At 31.9% G+C, this 20,204-nt stretch overlaps 2 protein-coding genes across 2 annotated transcripts; one reads left to right on the top strand and one right to left on the bottom strand.

The window, feature by feature from the left end:
* Window positions 1-5,299: 5,299 nt before the first annotated feature.
* Window positions 5,300-6,199, bottom strand: LOC117169934 (tigger transposable element-derived protein 6-like). Its single transcript, XM_033356444.1, has one exon. The coding sequence runs from the start codon at window positions 6,197-6,199 to the stop codon at window positions 5,300-5,302; it is 900 nt and encodes a 299-aa protein (XP_033212335.1).
* Window positions 6,200-8,763: 2,564 nt separating this feature from the next.
* Window positions 8,764-20,020, top strand: LOC117169479 (the record flags this gene model as incomplete). The annotated part of the gene is made up of 4 exons (XM_033355883.1): window positions 8,764-8,782; window positions 10,284-10,529; window positions 17,019-17,272; window positions 19,889-20,020. Coding segments are annotated over 4 exons (651 nt in total), but the record flags the coding sequence as incomplete, so codon positions are not given.
* Window positions 20,021-20,204: the final 184 nt, after the last annotated feature.

Raw genomic sequence — 20,204 nt, 5'->3', positions numbered from 1 at the left:
ATGTTGATATTAGGACCACTCTCCTGTAACATTTAACTTCTTCCCATTAGTATTCCTTCAGTATGGGTACCACTACCCCCTTTTTCCATAACTCTGGCAATCGCTCTCATCTCCATACTCTATGTCTATTGCACATTATCTACGCCTATTCCTAGCTATATATTATATAATATATTCCTACCGCCTTGAATATTTCTTCCCTTGTTATGTCCCTTCCTCATTTCTTTACCTACAACCTTTTCCTCCTTTCCAAACTTTACTTTCTACCTACTATCGAAATTTATACGTTGTAAGAAAATTTTTAAGTTGCTACGCAACTTGCAAAAGACAATTATACAGCGCAAATATTAACACTTTTCATTCATTAAAAAATTAACTTGTTAACATTTTAACCAAACATGAACCTTCATCGTTATTTTGAGCGAGCTTAAGATATATTTTTTTATCTGAAACTTTTTATAGGAAATCCAAGTACCTAACTACAACTTTTGGACCCCGTTTTGAATTTGTAAATAAAAGTTTCTGCACCCTAATATACAATAAATAAATAAATATATTATTAAGTAGTGCACAGTCATGCTTTCAAACAATGATATTGTGCCTTTTAGACATAAAAAATTTAAAAACAAATGACCCTTAAAATGACTGAAAATTGTTCATTAAAGAAAAACTAGAAGATATATAGCAAATATTTTGTTGAAGTCGCGAAAAATTATTCCTTATCAGGATTTTGAATAAGTATAAGTATCAAGGGGAAAGTAATTTCTTCCATCGAGTCTTGGACAACATTCTGCTCACGTTTTAGTGCAAACGCTTCCGCAGTATATAACCCCTACGTGGCGTCCCACTGTTCGAATAGAGTTGTGTTTTTCGACGGTGCAAAACCTATGCCCTTGTGTCTTATACTTTTTTTGATTTTGTGGACCGAGATATGCTGGTGAGTGATTGTAAATACTCTTCAAACAGCACGTTACATTTTAACCTAAAAACAAATCTACAAATACCAGATAAGGAGTAATAAATATCGGAAAAACGTCGACCTAACTCTTGATGTCAATAGTCAGCGAAGTTTTCGAACGAGCAGAATCTAAAAAGCTATCCCGGTTCACAGTCTGTGAATAATTGAATTTTACTTGGAATTCAAATTGAGACCAAAGAGATAATATTTTGCTTTCGACTTTATTGTACAAGATTACGAGTACGAATATCAAGTAACATTATCGAAGAATATTATTCAATCAAAATGTTTTTTACCAACTCTCTTGTTGAAAAAATGGTTTTCTTTAAAATTATTGTTTAATTTTATTATAAACATTTTTATCACTTTTTTTAATTTGCCATAAAGCGAAAAATTATTAAGTAGTGCTCGAAATACTTCATGAAAAAAACAACCGAAAGTGGATTTTTATTGGATGAAAATATTTCAGTATTTTCGAAAGTGGTGGAAAAAAGTGTTTCGGGACCATTTCAGGTGCCAAAAACCTATATGGGAATATAAATTACGAGTAGACTCCAGTTTAAGTAAATAAAAAAAGTACATGAATCTCTAATTGTGTCGAACTTACGGCCTTCTTTTTTAGATTTACTCAAAATTGAGTCTACTTTTATTGATTGGTAACCTGCACCAATGGTGCCCATGAAATGAGTTATTTCACAAGAAATATAATTTTTTATTTTCTTAAAAAATTATTAGCACATCAATTTCTGATGGGCATAACTCTAAAACTTCTAGAAACACATAGAACATTCGAATTTTAAACGCTTTATTTCTAATATAGGTTCCTAGGACATGGGACAGTCGGGAAAGAAGCACTTTCCACAACACTAATATTTGAACTTTTTTCTAAATTTTTTTAAATATTAAAGGGATTTAGTTATCGTCAAATATTCGGAGAACCTACAGCCTTTTTATGGATGCCAAGATAAAGCTTCAGAGTCAGTAAAATTCCACTTTTAAATTAGTTTTATGAAAATATGTTGAATGACTTTTAAGGTGCAAGTATCATGCAAATATATTTACACTTTTTTTTAAATTCTTACGTCAAATATATGTGTTGATATATTTAGTCGCAAAGATGACAATGTCAATGCAAATTCAATTGTTTACAACGCTCGAACTTTAAAACGGTTAGTTCTACGTAAAATCGTATTAAACATAAAAGTTTTTTTCTGTGAGCTTTCCAAATATAATTTTAGATATTCAGAGGCAGGGGATACAGAAATGTAACTGACTGCTGGACTAACTGCTGGATGGGTAAATATTAACCGATTTGGACAAAATCTGAAGCATCTGAAGCATCTGCGCATGAGCACCGAAGTTCATAGCTGTAGCAAACAATTTTCGAACAATTAAAATAAGGACCACCTTTATTCTCATGTCTTTGGTTTCGAGCAATGAGGAACATTGTATATTATATTAGGGTAATTGGTACAATCGTTGGTCACTTAAGGAATTTTTCCAGTTTAGTAATTTGTAAAAAAAGTATAAGCCTCGAACGAAATTTGAAAATATGATAATTTAATTTTATAAAGATTTAAATTACCATGTAACTTTAGCGTTAAAAGTAGTAGATAATTTATATTTAGAAATTAACAATAATATCAAAAAAACACAATCATTGGCCATGCAGACATAATGATAAGCATAGGTCAATGATTGTATGATTGGCCAGTGAAATGTGATGAAATACAGTAATTCATTGGCCACTTCGTTGGCCATATAAAGTTAAAGATTACTTATTTTGAAAACACAGTGATTAGTCACTAAATTTTACAGTCGTTGATTGGAGCCGTACACTGTTTTGGACATGATTTTCAAGTTCTTTTACGTCCGGGAAGTAATGATAAAAATGTTAGAAATGGAAAGAGTTATAATTTTTTCCATTTCTAAACATTTTAATTCATGACTATCATGTTCAAATCAACCACCAAATTGAATTAAAATTCAACAGTTTTAAGTACATTTATCGTAAGCTGCGGAATTTTTGCGCTTCATCCTGCACTATTTATTAGTAATTTTATTTGCAAGTATTGTTTCATATAAACGTACTTAAATGAGATGGCCAATCATTTGGGGGTGGCCAACTATTGTACCGATTACCCTAGATTTATTCATCCATTGTGTGCTTTTACGAGCTCTTGCAATGTTTGGCGAACCCTCGCTTACATTTCACGACTACATCAATCTAAATTACATTTAAATTTTAGATCATTGGATCTGAATTTTTACTTGAATCTAATTCTGTTTCCTCTCGCCTTCATTTCAAAGTTCTTTGTCCATTCACAGAGAAAGGGGCTCGACGGCAATCCCTCTAAAGCTTTCGGATACATGTTTTCCTAGAGTTATTCGTCTTCTATCCCCAGTCGAATAATCAATATCCCTAGTTAAGTGCGGATTTAACTGTCCCTCCAAGTCCGGACATCTGAAAATGTGTGCAAGACTTTTTTCGATTTCCCCGCATAGTCTGCAACTAATCCATGGGTGAGGCTGAACCAAGTTTAAATGAAAGTTCTAAACAAATACGATTTTTTCATTCATTATGATAATATGGAATCCCACGAATATTTAAGGGTGAAAATAATAGGTCGGGTGCATTAAAAAAGTATAGTTATGTATTTAAATAACAAAATGAGAAAAAATTCTTAAGATTATATGGTAAATATTGGTTAAAATTCATCAGATTTTTTGTTTGAAAAACTAAATTTATACATTTCATTAAATTGAAAGCTTTATTATTCGAATATTTTTGATATCATAATAACATTTTACTTATTGAATATATAAAAACTTCAGTCGGAAATTCTAAGCAATTAAATTAAAAAGCACTTCTGACTTCGAAAAAGATATTTCTGACATTTTGGAAATAATACAATGCGCTAGAAGTTTTTTTAAAAATGCAGAATTTCTCGAATTTTGTACTTTGTCTTCAACTTGTACATGACCTAGAAAAGTTGTAACAAAAATCTCAAATGACTTCCTATACATTTGTATTAAAGTTAATACCGATTTTTCTAACAGTCTTCACTTTTAGATTTTAGAAAATCTTTCCAAGGCATGGGTCTTATTTAAATCCTATGCCATTCGTTCATTTTACGTAAAAGTTATTTAAAAAAAGAAAGTACAAAACCCCAAAAATTTCAAGAACAAAACATAATGTCCTATAGCTCAAATAGTTCAAAAGTTATGACCTCTTAAGTTATTTTTCACTGAAAAAAAGTTAAATCTTTTTGTTTTCACATAATACTTTGTCCAATGTACATCTTACATGAAAATTTGATCAAGATAAATTTAGGTAGATTAAATTACCTTTAAATGTAAAAAGGGAAATTAATTTTAACTCTCACAAAAAGGAAGTTATATATAGTTTCTCATAGTATGCTGCGTTTGATGGATTTCCTTTTACAGATTAAACAATCAAATTTTTATTATTCTTTTTCAAAATAACAAACCAAAGGATTCCTTATTCAATAATGTGGTTTTACACCGCAAATTTTAACGATTTTATTTCCCAAGCACGGAAATTAAAGAAAACAGTAAACGTACTGATGGAATATTTAGGACACAAATTGTTTATGAAAAATGCTCTGTAAGGGAATGGATTTTCTTTAATAGTTTTATACACGAATTAATCTACTTTCATTTACATTCGGTCATTTTTAATTTTGGTTAAAAGTTCTGCTATTAGTTCACGAATTAATTATTTTTCGAATAATTATAGTTTTTCTTAGCCGAAACTAATAAGAATTCATTCTTTTTGGGCTGAAAACTATTTTTTTACATCACATTTTTAGTTGAAAACAAATCGTGTTTAGTTAAAAATTCAAGCACTGACTGTGTTATTGCTATATCATATTTTTTGGTTGCGAATTCCACTACTTGGTATAAAGATGAACTACTTTGTTAAACATTAATTATATTGGTTAAAATTTGAAATATTTTGTAAAAAATTCGTCCATTTTTGTTAGAAAATCGTCTTTTTGGCTTTAAAGTTCAACTATTTTGTTAAGAGGTGATCTTTTTGAGTTGAAAATTATATTAATTTGGTAGAAAATTCAACAATTTGTTTGACATGTCTTTTCTGTCTTAAATGAAAAATCTTTCTTGGTTAAAAATTCATTTTATTGTTGAGGATTTATAATTTGAATTGAAAATTCAGCTAATTTGTTTTTATGACATTCGTTTACATGACCTCTGCTTCTCACATGACCATCTGCAAACTTTATATTACTTTATCCTTACTATTTACAATATTTATGACTATTTGCAACAATTATTATATCTCCTAACTTCTACATTATTCTAGCGCAATGTTACTTTAGCTTTAACAGCTCGTATTATTTCTTGATCCAGCGGTTGAACTTCCGATGTTAGATTAGGTGGGAGGAATTTCACTATTACATGGCTCAATATTTTTGTATAATTGTTACGAGGGGCATTATCAACAAGTAACAGGATTTTCCGGTTCGGCTTTTTCATTTGTTGATTCAAATCGGTGAGCCACTCTTCAAACAAATTTCCAGTCATCCATGCCTTCTTATTGGAACGCCAAGTAACGGGAAGATTTTTTGGATCGACTCCATTTGCCTTGAATACACAAGGTCGTTCAGCATTTCCGATGACCAATGACTTCAATTTTTCTCCAGTAGAACTGCAGCAGGCAAGTACAGTTAACCTTTGTTTTGCAAGCTTTCCACCTGCGCATTTTTCTCCTTTGATCACCAAGCTTTTTCTTGACAACTTTCGATAAAGTAATGCGAATTCATCAGCGTTGAATTGATCTTCAGGAGTGTATTCCTTCAATAAATTCGGCAATTTTGACTTCCAGTCCGCTGCTAATTCTAAATCCGCTGCTGCTGATTCGCCACAGAGAATCAGAAAATTAATGTTGCGTCTTCTTTGGAAAAATTCCAACCAACCGTTGCTAGCTTGACATTTTTCTATACCAAGCTTTTCTGCTATTTCTTTAGCTTTTGACTGAAGCATAGGTCCACTGACTGCAATATCGATAGAACGACATTTACAGAAAAACTCAAAAACCATGTTATTGAGTTCTTCATTTTCACTTTCACGTAATTTACTTTTTCTTTCACTGCAACAGTTTTCATTCCAGGCTCTTAGAATCTCGATCCTGTTCTTACCGATGTTCCCAACAGTTGACATCGCTACAGAGAAAGCTTCAGCGATTTTCCGCTGACACATGACCTTTGTCGATTGAATGCAAAACTTCTTTCTTCATTTCAATAGTCAACTCAATAGTCTTCTTTCGTTTTATACCCATTATGCAGTCTTTGTGGTTTCGTTATCAAAAATGGTCTTATTATCCTAAGAAGAACGGTTTGTATCGAAGCGATTATACGCTAGAATGAAATATTTCTACGTCTTCTCGGTGACCAGAGATAAAATGAATTGAATCAGTTCAGTTCAAAATTTTCTTTATTGTTCATAAGTCTTATACAAGGTACCTTCACAGTTCACTATTTTATGTTATCCCACATTGACTTATCATTGGCCGGCCATGACGAAGTGGGGGGTGACTTACTGGTACTGGTCGTTGATGTTTGAGTGGGGCATCTGCTGACTAAGTAGCTCACTAGCTTGCTGACTCATTGTGGAATAAGATAAAGGAGACTACTGGAGATGTTAATGTCATATGATCTCTAACCTTCAAACGATATCTGACTGGAAATTGTAATTTACTGCTCTGCGTAAATTAAAGTGGCCAACTTCGGCAGGTTGGAATATGTGAAAATCTTGCAAAAAGGCGGCCAAGATACAAGATCGACAGATGGCCAACTTATCCAAGAAAGATCCTATTGAAGTCATTGCAAGTTTTCCGGTTCCGTAAAAACCAGTCCAACTTAGACAAGTGACCAGGTTACAAAGGTGGTCAACTTCACAGGTTTTACTCTACTTACAAATCTTTACGATTCTAATCTAGGCGACTTCCGTTTCCTTTTCCTTCACTTTCACTTTTCTTATATTTAATGCCCATTTTGATATTTTTCCACTTTCATTCTTACTCATTCGTCCCTCTAGCCCCCTAGAGCTCTTTCATCGACTTCTCACCCATTCCATCCTCCCCGAGAAACTTTGCCAAATGCTCTTGTTAGCTTTCCTTACCATCCATTCCTCTACTAAATCCATCGCATACATGCTCCCATGTTTTCTCCTCCCATTCATATATTCTGCACTTTCTGTTCTCTTCTTTTTTCCCAATACATCCCCTCCCTTACCTCATTTCCCAATCTAAATCTTACTATTTTGGTACATTATCTCTCACCCCATCCCCCTTCTAAATATTTTGGTACTCCTTCATTTTTTATCACATTATAACATTTATTATATTTTCATTCCTCAATCATTCCCGATCTTTCTATGAATTGTCTTTCCCTGCCCCGTGCCTCTAATTCTTCATAACTTACTTTATTCCCCTCTCCAATATCTCTTTCACTGAAAAACTCCCTCCTTTATTCTTCTCATCTTGTTAGTTCTAACGCTCTCCTTTCTTCTGTCTCCTTCAAACACTTTTTCGCTAACTCCCCTCCCTTTCCCTCCCTTCATTTCGTCCCAAATTGCCATGCCCTCTTACCTGATCTAGTACTTCATTGATCCCTTTGCGCTAATTTTCTCACCATATATATCGGTGTCCTCCAGACTGCCTCTAGCGTCCACCTTACATGCCTTTCTTGTAAACTCTCAATATTTCTTGAACCTTCTTTTCCCTATTCCCCATACCTGTTTCATTATCCCTGCTGCTTTTTTTTATTCACTCTCTTATGAGCTCTATGATCTCCATTCGTTTGCAAGGTACATCCCAAAATATTTGAATTCCTTAACTTCTTCGAACTTTACTCCCTTCCATTTTCCAGTTTCTTTTTTATCTCTCCTTTTCTAAACCTAATTATGTTTTTCTTTCTACACTTAAATTCAACTTTTTCCCATCTAAGTATTTCTCCAATCTGCCATCAACACTATATTGCCCGCGTATGCCACCATATACGAGGTGTGTTCAAAAAGTAAGGTGAATTTTCAATTTTCGCGGGCTACGTACATTCAAGTTTTAAATTTTTTGTTTTGTTGTGTTGGGACACTCGTCACAGTTTTGACTATATAGCTCGGGTTGTTTTTCTGGCAGAGGCGTAAAAGTTTAGAAGGGTTTGGTGTGCTCGGCGATTTTCTCCTTTCGAAAAAAATGGAGCAAAGAGTTTGCATTAAATTTTGTGTGAAAAATGGAGTCCAGTGCTCTAAAACTCTTGAAATGTTGACAGTTGCATACGGTGAGTCTACTGTGAGTAAGAAAAATGTGTATAAGTGGTACAAGCTGTTCCCAGAAGGCCGAGAGGATGTCGAATACGAACCTCGCCCTGGACGTCTCAGCACGTCAACAACAGATGAAAACATTCAAGCAGTGGAAGAAATGTTGTTGAAACATCGCCGAATTACCATCAGAGAAGTTGCTGAAGATGATGGCATATCGGTTGGCTCATGCCATGCTATCTTTTCGGACGTTTTTGGGCATGATACGTGTGTCAGCGAAATTTGTTCCAAAACTGCTTAATTTTGATCAAAAGATCCATCGCATGACCATCGCTCAGGAGATGTTGAATGAAGTCAATAATGATCCTGATTTTCTCAAAAGGGTTATAAATGGGAATGAATCATGGATATATGGTTATGACGTCGAAACTAAAGCTCAATCGTCTCAGTGGAAGCACCCTGAGTCTCCAAGACCGAAAAAAGCACGTCAAGTTCGGTCAAATGTGAAGGTTTTGCTCACTGTCTTCTTTGATTACCGTGGCGTAGTGCATCAGGAATTCTTACAACAAGGTCGTACGGTCAATAAGGAGTATTGCCTTCAAGTTATGCGCCGTTTACGAGAGACGATATGCAAAAAACGTCTGGAACATTGGAAAAACAATTCATGACTTTTGCATCACGATAATGCACCTGCTCATTCATCGTTGCTTGTGAAAGATTTTCTGACCAAAAACAGGACCACAGTCATGCCTCAGCCTCCATATTCACCGGATTTGGCCCCCAGTGACTTTTTTCTTTTCAAAAACTGAAGAGACCCATGAAAGGACATCGATTTTCAACGATTGTGGAGATAAAAACTGCATCGCTGAAAGAACTCAAGGCTATACCACAAATGATTATCAGAAGTGCTTCGACGATTGGAAAAAGCGTTGGCACAAGTGTATTATATCTGAGGGGGATTACTTTGAAGAGGACAACATAAATATTGAGGAATAAATGAATATTTTTTGAGAAAACCATAAAGTCACCTTATTTTTTGAACACACCTTGTATATCTTTTCCGCTCCCATCCTAACGCCTCCCCGGCGTTTGACATGTCTTTCCTGTCTTGAATAAAAAATCTTTCTTGGTTAAAAATTTATTTTATTTATGAAGATTCATCATTTTAATTGAAATTTCAGCTTTTTTGTTTAAAATTTAATTATTCTTTCAAAAATTTAACTATTTTGTTAAAAGGTGATCTTTTATGGTCGAAAATGAAACTTTTTTCTCAAACATTTCTTTTTGTATAGAACATTTGTCCTTTCGGAGTAAAAATTCAAATATCTTCTAAAAAATTTGTCTTCTTGGCTGGAAAATTCAACCATTCAGTTCAAAGTGTAGCTGTTGTTGGCCTAAAAATAATTTTCTCGTTTGTTGACAATTCATTTCTCTTAATAGAAAATTAATCATTTTTGGTTTAAAATTAAACTAATTTGTTGAAAATACAATATATTTCTATTTAAAATTTTAAGCGTTTCATATTGAATTCAATACGGTGCTTATACATTTAATTAGAAATAATTTATTATTCTACTTTTGTGTAAAATGATCTTATTTTCCCAGGTTTGAAAGCATTCTGGGCTGAGAAGTCAATTAAAATATTATTTTTGTATGTTTTGTGTTTATGGAGAGTATTCATATTGTCACATCACCCTGGGGGGTTCAAGCTTTACATGATGATCTATGACGGGTTGAAAAAGTTTTCAAACGAGCGCAACGTAGTTTTTGAAAGATCCTAAACATAATTTCTAGGCTAAGAACTTTAGCCTGTTCTCTTTTAGAGTAATCTTTAAATTCAGAACAAGTGTGAATGGACGTTCCCTGGTCAAAAATAGGCGTTTGGTATTAAATAAGTAGGAGGTATCAATACTAAATAAAAATAATGAACATAATTAGAAATATTAGGTTAAGAAACTGGTAATTTGACCCTGATGCGAGAAATATTGACATTCAATCTATATACAGAAATTCATCCCCCTTTGTGCCCTTATAATGGGGTTGGTGGCATCAGAAGCTACCGCGAACGGCATTAAACCATCAAATATATTGGGTGGAGCAGAGCAACACGCGTCTTACAGTTTCGTAAGACCAGGTTTAACTCAAACATCCTTCGCTTTCAACGGACCAAGTTCTCATCAAGCATTCAGTTCAAGTATTGGAAATCCGTATTTGGCACAAAAAGTTCTCCCCAACGTAGCAAATGCTCTTGCTTACAGAAATCCTGGTTTAGGTAATTGCAATTATCATTATTACCTCAATTTTATCCAGGATATCAAAATTGAACTCAACGAATAATTTGCTCAGGGGAGATTGGCCATCAGTGATTCATTGTGATTTTTGTAATTTATGCAAAAACTTGAAGCATCTAAATCTATTCATAAAAAAGAAAAAAACAGTTTTGGAGATATTGCTGAACAAATTAAAACATATTTGCACAGAAATAGGCGACCTTAAAAATATGTATGTTCATGATCAATATTGTCTTAGCTAAAATATCTGATGATTTAGAAATCTTAATATTTCATAAATAAATTATTATCAATAATTATCCGACACAAGTTATTTTGTTAATACGGAGTTGGAAGCAGTGGGTCGAGTAATACTTTAAAAAGTAATATTGGCAGCTTCAGATGACATTTGATGTTATTTACTTCTATATAAACAATAATCATTCTATTTTATTTACTTTATATCTTATGTATTACACATTAGACTAATATTTAATTTATAGTGAAGCTCTTCTATTGCGCCGGTTTTGAGGCTGGCGGTGATGGGGAAGTAACTCAATAGATTGCAGCTTTGGCTAAAAACGCTTTTGTGTTAGTTCACGCCTGTCTGACCTTCGCACACCCCGCGCAGCTCCTCTTACACCCACCTATGGCGCGGCGTCAATTCTCGGAAAGGGTATAGAAGGGAGAAGTATTGAAGGGTCTCACTGTAATTAAAAATATGAAATAAAGATTTAGGCGGTAATAATTAGGAATTCCAAAAGTGAGGTTATGTTTATGTTATAATATTTTATGCTATAAAAGAATTGCTTTATTTTTTCTAAGCAATCGTTTATAATATCAAACAGACTTTTACAATACTTTGTAATCCCTACTTACGAAAAACCATTATAGAGAATTCTGTATCGGTCTATAATGACTTTCCTATAATAAATTTCTTATAATTTTTTCGCGATTGTAGAGAGACTTAAATGGGTTTAATGGATAAAATGAATGAACAAGTTTAATTTAAATTATATTCGAGGGCTTTCAAATTATTTATAATTTTTGTATGGTTTTTTACGTTTCCCAAATACGGCAACGTATTTCTGGTGAATTCGGAAAATTAAATTAAATTAAATTTCAAGGGATTTCTAAAGATTTCTAGGAATTTTAAGGTATTCCAAGGAGTTTCACAAAGATTCAAGGATTTTATTATGAAATGTGACGTGCACCGAAGGAAGGGGGCTTACTCTAAAAAAATCGAAATCAAGGTTGTTACACATTTCGATACTATTTGAGCTGCTCTTTTTAATTAAATCATCGGAAAAAATATCCGAGCTTTATTATTGCTAATAATTGAGTTTTAAGTACCCGAGTAATAGGGCTTTGGCTCGAGAGCTCGAGATTCCGTGAAACATCTCCCACCACTCACCATACCATCTACGCGTCTCACCTGTGCCCCGTTCGTGAGCCGAATCTACAGGTCCGTTAAGCTGGCAGGACCGCTTTGCAAAAATGAACTGAAAACCTATAGGGAATTTAAGGCTCATTTAGGGCTAATTTAATGCCCTACAGCTAAATTTAATGCTCTTCATTTAAACAAAAAAACCGGTGGTCATGCTATCTTGACGTTAAGCTAGCAGAACCACACATAGTAAATAATAAATTTTTCAAAATTTCTTTGCTCTATAATTTAAGGCTCATTTAGGGCTCACTTAATGCTCTATTGTAAAATTTAATGCTCCGAAATTTTTCGAAAAAACCTGTGGTCATGCTAGCTTAACGTTAAGTTAGCAGGAACACATAGAGAAAAAAACGACTTAGGCATCATTTATTTGCACAATAATTAAGGGTTCATTTACGGCTCACTTAATGCCCTATTGCCAAATGTGATGGTACGCATTTTTTTTAAACCTGTGGTTCTGTTATCTTAACGTTCAGCTAGCAGGACCACAGATAGGAAAAAATGACTTAGACGCAATTGCTTTGCACTATAATTTAGGCCTCATTTAGGGCTCACTCAATTCCCTATTGCCAAATTTGATGCTACGCATTAAAAAACCATACTGTGGTTCTGCAATCTTAACGTTAAGCTAGCAGAACTAAACATAGAACAAAATGACTTGGACAATATTTCTTTGCACTATAATTTAGGGCTCTGGGAATATAATAATGAAAATGAACATAAATTGTTCAAACAATTTTTGTTTAAGCAATTTTAGTAAAAATTAATTAAACAAATTTCTGCTTCTACCCTATATTAAGACTCACTTAGGGCTCCATGAATATAATATTTGAATTTGACAAGAAATTGTTTTCAAAAATCTTGTTGAAACAAATTTACCACAAAAAAATTATTTTATTTTCGTTTCTTTCGTATAATTTCAGGTTCATTTAAGGCTCCAGAAATGTCATCGACCAAAGGTCGTGCGATATTTCCTTAGCCCTTTTTTGTTATATGTGGTGTTGTGCCACCTTAACGTCATAAAAAATACGTGAAGAAAACCATAAAACCCATTTTTACTCCTTGCATAATTTAGGGCTCCTTTAGGACTAATTTGGGCCCATAGTCCTAAATTTTATGCTCTAGTATTTTTTATAAAAAAATAGTGTTTGCAATAGCTTAGCAATAAGTTGCCTCAAAATTGCTGTAAAACGTAATAAAAATGATTTTACAGAAAATTCACATTATAGACTAATTTAGGACTCATTTAGGGCTCTAGGAATATGATAATTAAACATTTTAAAAAATATTTAAACATATTTTTATGTATTTTTTACAAAAAATACTAGAGCCCAAAAATTGGTACTAGGGGCCCAAATTAGTCCTAAAAGAGCCCTAAATTATGCAAGGAGTAAAAATGGATTTTATGGTTTTCTTCACGTATTATTTATAACGTTCTGATAGCATAACACCATATATAACAACAAAAAAGACAATGGCAATATCGCACGACTTTCAGTTGATATTTCAGAAGCCTTAAATGAGCCTGAAATTATGCAAGAGAAAATAAAAGAAAATAATGTTTTGTGGTAAATTTGTTTAAACAATTTTTTGTTTCATTCAAATATCATATTCATGGAGCCCTAAGTTAGCCTTAACATAGGGTAGAAGAAGAAATTTGTTTAATTCATTTTTACTAGAATTGGTTAAACAAAAATTGTTTAAGCAATTTTTTTTTGTTTTTCATATCATATTCCCAGAGCCCTAAATGAGCCCTAAATTATTTTGAAAATAAATAATGCCTAAGTCGTTTTTTTCTCTGTCTGGTCGTGCTAGCTTAACTTTAAGCTAGCATGACCACAGGTTTTTTCGAAAACTTTCGGAGCATTAAATTTGACAATAGGGCATTAAGTGAGCCCTGAATGAGCCCCAAATTATAGAGCAATGAAATTATGAAAAATTAATTTTTTATGATGTGTGGTTCTGCTAGCTAAACGTTAAGCTAGCATGACCACCGGTTTTTTGTTTAAATGAAGAGCATTCAATTTGGCAATGGGGCATTAAATTAGCCCTAAATGAGCCCTAAATTCCCTACAGGTTTTCAGTCCATTTTTGGACCCTATCTCCTTCCGTGAGAATGATGTGGTAAGTGGAGAGGGAAGATTTCGTGAGTCTTCCCTCTCTCCTAAAAGTCTGGTCTACCGGGTCGACTTCAAACGCTCGTCCTGAAAAATCTCACTTTTCAGAGTATGCCCCTTTCTTCGGCGCACGTCACAAATATCCAAAGATTTCAAGGGATTTTAAAGTTTTCTAGGAATTTAAATAGAATTTTAAACAACCCGAATGACTAAGTTGAATTTAAATTATATTTGAGGGATTGCAAATTATTTATACTTTTTTAAATGAATGTTTACGTTTTCCATATATTTCGAGGGATTTTGAGGGATTTTAAAGTATTTCAAGGGATATATGCAAAATGAAATTTAACTGAATTTCAGGGGATTTTTTACAATTACGCAGATGTCAACAGATTTTGAGGTATTTCGAAATTTTACAAGATTAAAATTATTAATGATTAAAAAATTTCGTTCACTTCGATGAAAAATAGGTTTCTTAACAAGATACAAAATAAAAACAATGTTTTAAAAGGCGCAACCCACTGATTCCAGCTCACGTCAGAAATTATAACAATGTATAGTATCAGTAAAACGTTAAATTTATATAGTCAACTAAAAAAAATCCTCCTTATCCCATCTGCCTCACGTTTTTAAGTGCAAAATCTTTGTATTGAAGTCAAATTTGTATTAAATTACGCCTTTAACATTCACCCGAAACACTCATGGCCACTCTCTCCTACAGCAATGGAAATAAAATTATTTACAAGAAGAAACGGAATATTTAGTTAGGAAACTTGATTTCTTGGTATCGTATTCTTCTGGAAAACTTGAGATATAAAGACTTTTTTTATCATCTACTTTACATCCCATTGAATTTAAAATTTTTTATTCCTATCGCTGGGAATAAATGTCTTTCCTACCAAGAAATACGACGTATTTCAGAAGTTCCTCTCTGCTTCAGATAATAAGATAAAGAAAACATATTATAAGACTAATGTGATTTGCAAATTTATTTATTCAAACTAATCTGTATAAAAATTAGGGTAATAATCAAAAACCTAAAAATGCTGTTAGAATGATTTGGTATTTGAAAAGTTGAAAATAAAGGAACATATACAGTTTTACCACCAATCTTTGTGTGAATTGTTATATCGATTGGAAGATTACCTGCGACTTCTTAAAAAATAATAGACATTTTGTTTTAAGTACATTATTTTCCGACCGAGCGTAGATATGTATAATTTCCTTTTTGGACCCGATTTGGGAATTCTTGTTGTTTCAATTGACACAGAAAAAGAATTGAAAATTTGAAAAGTGACAAAATGTTGACCAATTTTCTAAAAGTCTTGAAAATACTTGATCTCAAAAAACCCACATTTAACTTATTAAATAGAGGTGCTGGATAGTACTATGTACTATGTACAGAGGCGTCGGAACGATTTTTTTCATGGGTGCGCTCACTGAAAATATGTTCAAAAATATAAATTTAAGATAAATATTGGGTTTATTTTATTATTAGATTTAGTGATTTGATGGGTGGGCTCAAGCCTACCCAGCCCACACGGCTCCGACGTCCCTATGTGTCTCTAAGTCTAGAGTTCCTTTCTTCAGGGCTTCCCAGAAAATGTATATTTTTTTCATTGAATTTTGAAAGCATGATAAGAAGATTTTTAGGAAAATTCTTTTTGTCCACTGTTTTTAAAAAGTTTCTGTTAATATTAAAAAGGCATTCTATCAATAATTTTATGCAGACTAAAATATTTTTGAGAAAAGGGAAATTTTTTTCTTAAAAAATGCAAGTTATCACGACAGAGCAAGAGGTTTTTTTGTAGACATGTTTCAGATATTTAAGCTTTTCTCTAAACATTTGTTGTACCTTTTATTGTTCCAATAAAAATGCGAAAATTAGATTTTTCATTTGATATTTTTTTCACTTTGAAGCAGTGGTTTACCAAGACCGAAACTTAAGAGATATGTAGTACATATTTAAATCTACTTTTCAACAAATAAATAAATAAACATTTTAAAAAGTAGAGTTTCTCAGAAAATCCATTTTAAAAAATTTAAGTAAAACAATCGCCATTTTTCTTTTAAAAAAAATTTTATGTCTAATTGAAGGAGCAAGAATTCCCACGTCGATTAAAACAAGAAAATCTCGATTAACTACGCTCGTTCGAAAAAAAACTGCTTTTGGAAGCAAAAAATATTTATAACTTTTATAAAGCAAGCAGATAATCTTCCAACGATTGTAAACTTTTAAAAAAAATTATGTCAAATTCTAAAGTACGAGTCCTTTTATTTCGGCTCTGGAATGATAACCCAGATACGAAATCATTCTGACACCATGACCTAGATCTTTCTTAAAATTTTGCCTAACTTGTAATGGAATTGGGCACATGTGTTTTGTTTTTCAAAAAAAAAAATTCTAACCTATTCATCAAGAAATTTTTAAGTTTATAACTTTAAAAACGTTTTTGATGGAAAAAAGAAAAAAAATGTGATGATTCATTTATAAAGCAGATTAATTCTCAGGGATAAACATTTTAAAATATAACTGTGTTTAAGAAATTTGAAATGCTTCCCCTGTTTAAAGCATGTACAATTATTCTGTTTCAAAATGACAACAACCGACTTAGCTGGCCGAATAGGCAAAGTGTGCATTATCTAAAATAAAAATGAAAAGAATTTCATTAAATTATAGATTCGGGAGCGGTTTGAAAAAATTGTTTTACATCAAAAAATCAACCCAAAAATCTGCTATTAGCTAATTAATTCACTTTTTTCCGAAAAATGTTCATATTACTTTTGCCAATAGTAATTCCTCTTTTGACAATAGTTTCATATTGTGAAAAAAGTTCATTCTATCTCTTGTACAATATAATATCAGATGATACCTTCTGATTGACAGATACGAACGAGGAAAACATGATTAATTTTTTTCTCCTCAGGATATTTCTCTTCTATTCCCCTAGTGATGGCTTATGCTCCAAATTCCGTTTACCCTGGAGGAATTCCTATAAACGCTATGGCATCCCCGTATCAATTTCCACTAGACCCAGCGGCTCTGGGATACCTACAACAAATGCAACAGTATCCAGCTCAAGTGCAAGCTCAAGTTGAACCTAACATTTATCAAGCTAATCTCATAAGACTCTTGGCACTACGACAAGCCCAGACTCAGACACAGGCTCAGTCACACCAGGTGAATTTTTAATTAAGTTAAGTATCTTTCGATAATTTAATGATAATACCATTGCAAAGTGCTCTGGATGTATTCACTATGGGTGAATTTATTTGTGCTCTTTTCATGAGCTTTTTTCTTCATCATAGGTATTAAATAAATTTGCTTCCTCATAGAGGGAGGTTTTTCTGTAACAAAAGAAAAAATGTAATATTTTTCAAGCTTATGTTTCTTTTTTACAGAAAATCTTCTTTTCAGAAACTTAGAGAGGCCATCCAAAATGCAATCATATTTTCTGGCAAAATGAAGAACTTTTTAGCTGGCGGTAGTGTTTTATTCCAAATAAGAAAAGTTTTACTTATACATTGAGAGAAATTTCAAGAAATTAATTCACGGAAGTGGATGATTTTACAGCTACGATTTTTAAGTAATTTAAAGTCTCGGATTCTGTGACCTTGAAGCATATAATTCGAGACCTAATTGCGAAGGGGCGTGGCCTAATGCCTGAATCTTCTAGACCTATGCTTTAAGAGCAAGGGTTTTGAGACCTTAGTTTTCGCGCCAAAGCGTAATAAAATCTAGAAGTAGTACCGTGAATTAATCTTCCGAAATGTCTCTCTATTTATAAAGAATTTAACCTTTTTTTAACTTCGTTAAAGAGGCCAATCCATACGTCTCGAAAGCGCGAACAATTATATCAAATTCAATATTTTTTTATATTCACTATTTTTAAAAATTCCTTTAAAAAACAAAGTAAATAATATTGTTAAGAAATTTAAAAACGATGTTGGTTGGTTATGGAAGCTCGTAAAAGGTTCTTCATTTGGTCAATCCATACGTCTCGAAGACGCGAACGAGTATATCATATACATTACTTTTGTATTCCTAATATTTAAACAATTTCTTAATTTTCAACAAGATAAACAATATATTATTTAAATTTATATATCGGTATATATAAATGCAAAATATTTGAAATCAATATTAAAATTAAAGTACTTCATATTAATTTCAAAAATGATTCGCACAAAACGACGCATCAAATTTTTAAAGATAATGAAGAAAGCGATATCAGACACCGAATGGCAACAAAATGAAGAGCCAGTATTGCTATATTTTGAATAATTAATATAATTTAATCAAGACTTACAATTTTTGATTATGTTAGTGTATTTCTTTGGAAATTGGTTTTTTTTTTTTTTTTCAAACAATATTCACAACTTTTCAACAATTTTGGGTTACGTTGGCATTTTATACCAGAAACCGCTTCCTTTATTAAAACATATTGTCTTTCAAAGAAGGTTAGAAATTTTTGAACACTTTTAGATAATGTTAACATTTTTCACTAGAAATCTGTTATTTTTAACAAGAGATACTTGTTTTAATAAAGAAGATTAACAATCCTTAAAAAATTTTTGTTATTTTTGTGTTTTTTGTTTAAACTTGCTATTCTTAATAACAAATCATTAGATTTCACAAAATATTTAGAATATTTGAACAATAACAATGTATGCTAGCGTATTCCACCGGAAATATTAATCTAAACAAAAGTCATTTAACTTCAAAAATAAAACTTACAATTTTCAACGACTTTAGGTTCTTCTAGTCTTTTTTGACAGTAATTGGTATTTTTGAACAAAAATGAAACGTGAAAATATCAAATATTACTCTTTTTGTTGAGAATTAATTTATTGATCAAGGAATTACCACTTTGGTTAAAAATGTAACTATTTTGTTGAAAGTTCTTTTTTTCTTGTTTGAAATTTTATTGTTTGAAATTAAAATTTATTTCTTCTACTTGAGGGTAAGGATTTACCTTTTCCAATTGAAAACACCACTATTTGATTAAAAATTCATGTATTTTACGTATGCCTTACGTAATCATAAAATTACCCTTCATAAAATTCTGCATGTATGACTGTTTTCACTAAAATAAATTTAGAAACAAACATTTTATTTTCATTATCATTATTGATCTATAAACGTAAGTTTGTTTTATGCCTAAATAAAAAATTTAGAAGGGCCAGGGAAAAGTAAAGGAAAATCAGGGAATTTCGAAATTAGGCTTTTTTTGGAAACTTGATTAACTATTTTACATTTTTTCGATTTTATAGAATTTTCATTTGATCGAATTTTTAAAAAACGATGACAGGTAAAATGTGGCATTAAATAATTTAAATTGAGTTACCTGCGTATAAAGTAAATAATAACCCATTCTTTCTACAAACATAGAAAGATAAATCTATTTATTTGTCCTGACTTTTAAGCAAAAACGAAAAAATTATGAGAGATAAGGGTGCCTATATATTTTTCTGCACACATGTAAGCTCGTTTTTTAGTCGTTTCCGAAGAAAATCGGATAATACAAATAAACAGCTTCCGGCACAGAAATATTAATAAATCCATTTTCCGATTTCCTCCTGTTACATTTATTGATAAAAATAAACATTATTTTCCATATATATTATTTTCTAATTGACACTTATATTTTTTAATAAAGTCAAAAACCATAAATTCTTAATTTTTTAAAATATTTTTCAAATTTTCTAATAAATGATACATTTTTTAGCTTTACTATTGTATATTTTATCATAATTTAATATTTTTCACATTTAACATTTTTTTGTTTCCTTATAGATTCCAGAACAAGTTCAACTACAAGATCAGCAATCGCATCAAACACAAAATCTTTTGGGAGTTGCTTATTCTTCCGCGCCGTCCGTTGCTCACGTGAAAGTTAGCGGAAATGGGTACAAATTTGATTTTTGAATTCAATAAAGGCTGAAAAAATTGTAAATATTTGATATATTCTTTAAAATCAGATTCACCTGAATATTATTAAACATGTATTATGATTACTACCTCATTTTTAATAAAATGAACTTTTTTATCCGCCGTACATTGTTTATATCAAAAACCAATAAATCAAAAAACAATATATACATTGAAAAAA

The sequence above is a fragment of the Belonocnema kinseyi genome, chromosome 3 (assembly GCF_010883055.1).
Source record: "Belonocnema kinseyi isolate 2016_QV_RU_SX_M_011 chromosome 3, B_treatae_v1, whole genome shotgun sequence".
In the NCBI taxonomy this organism is placed as follows: domain Eukaryota; kingdom Metazoa; phylum Arthropoda; class Insecta; order Hymenoptera; family Cynipidae; genus Belonocnema; species Belonocnema kinseyi.
Note: the sequence above shows the minus strand (reverse complement) of the source record. Positions and strands in the feature narration are given on the sequence as shown.

Coding starts and splice junctions, on each gene's coding strand:
- LOC117169934 (XM_033356444.1), bottom strand. CDS start 6,199: ATGTGTCAGCGGAAAATCGCTGAAGCTTTCTCTGTAGCGATGTCAACT.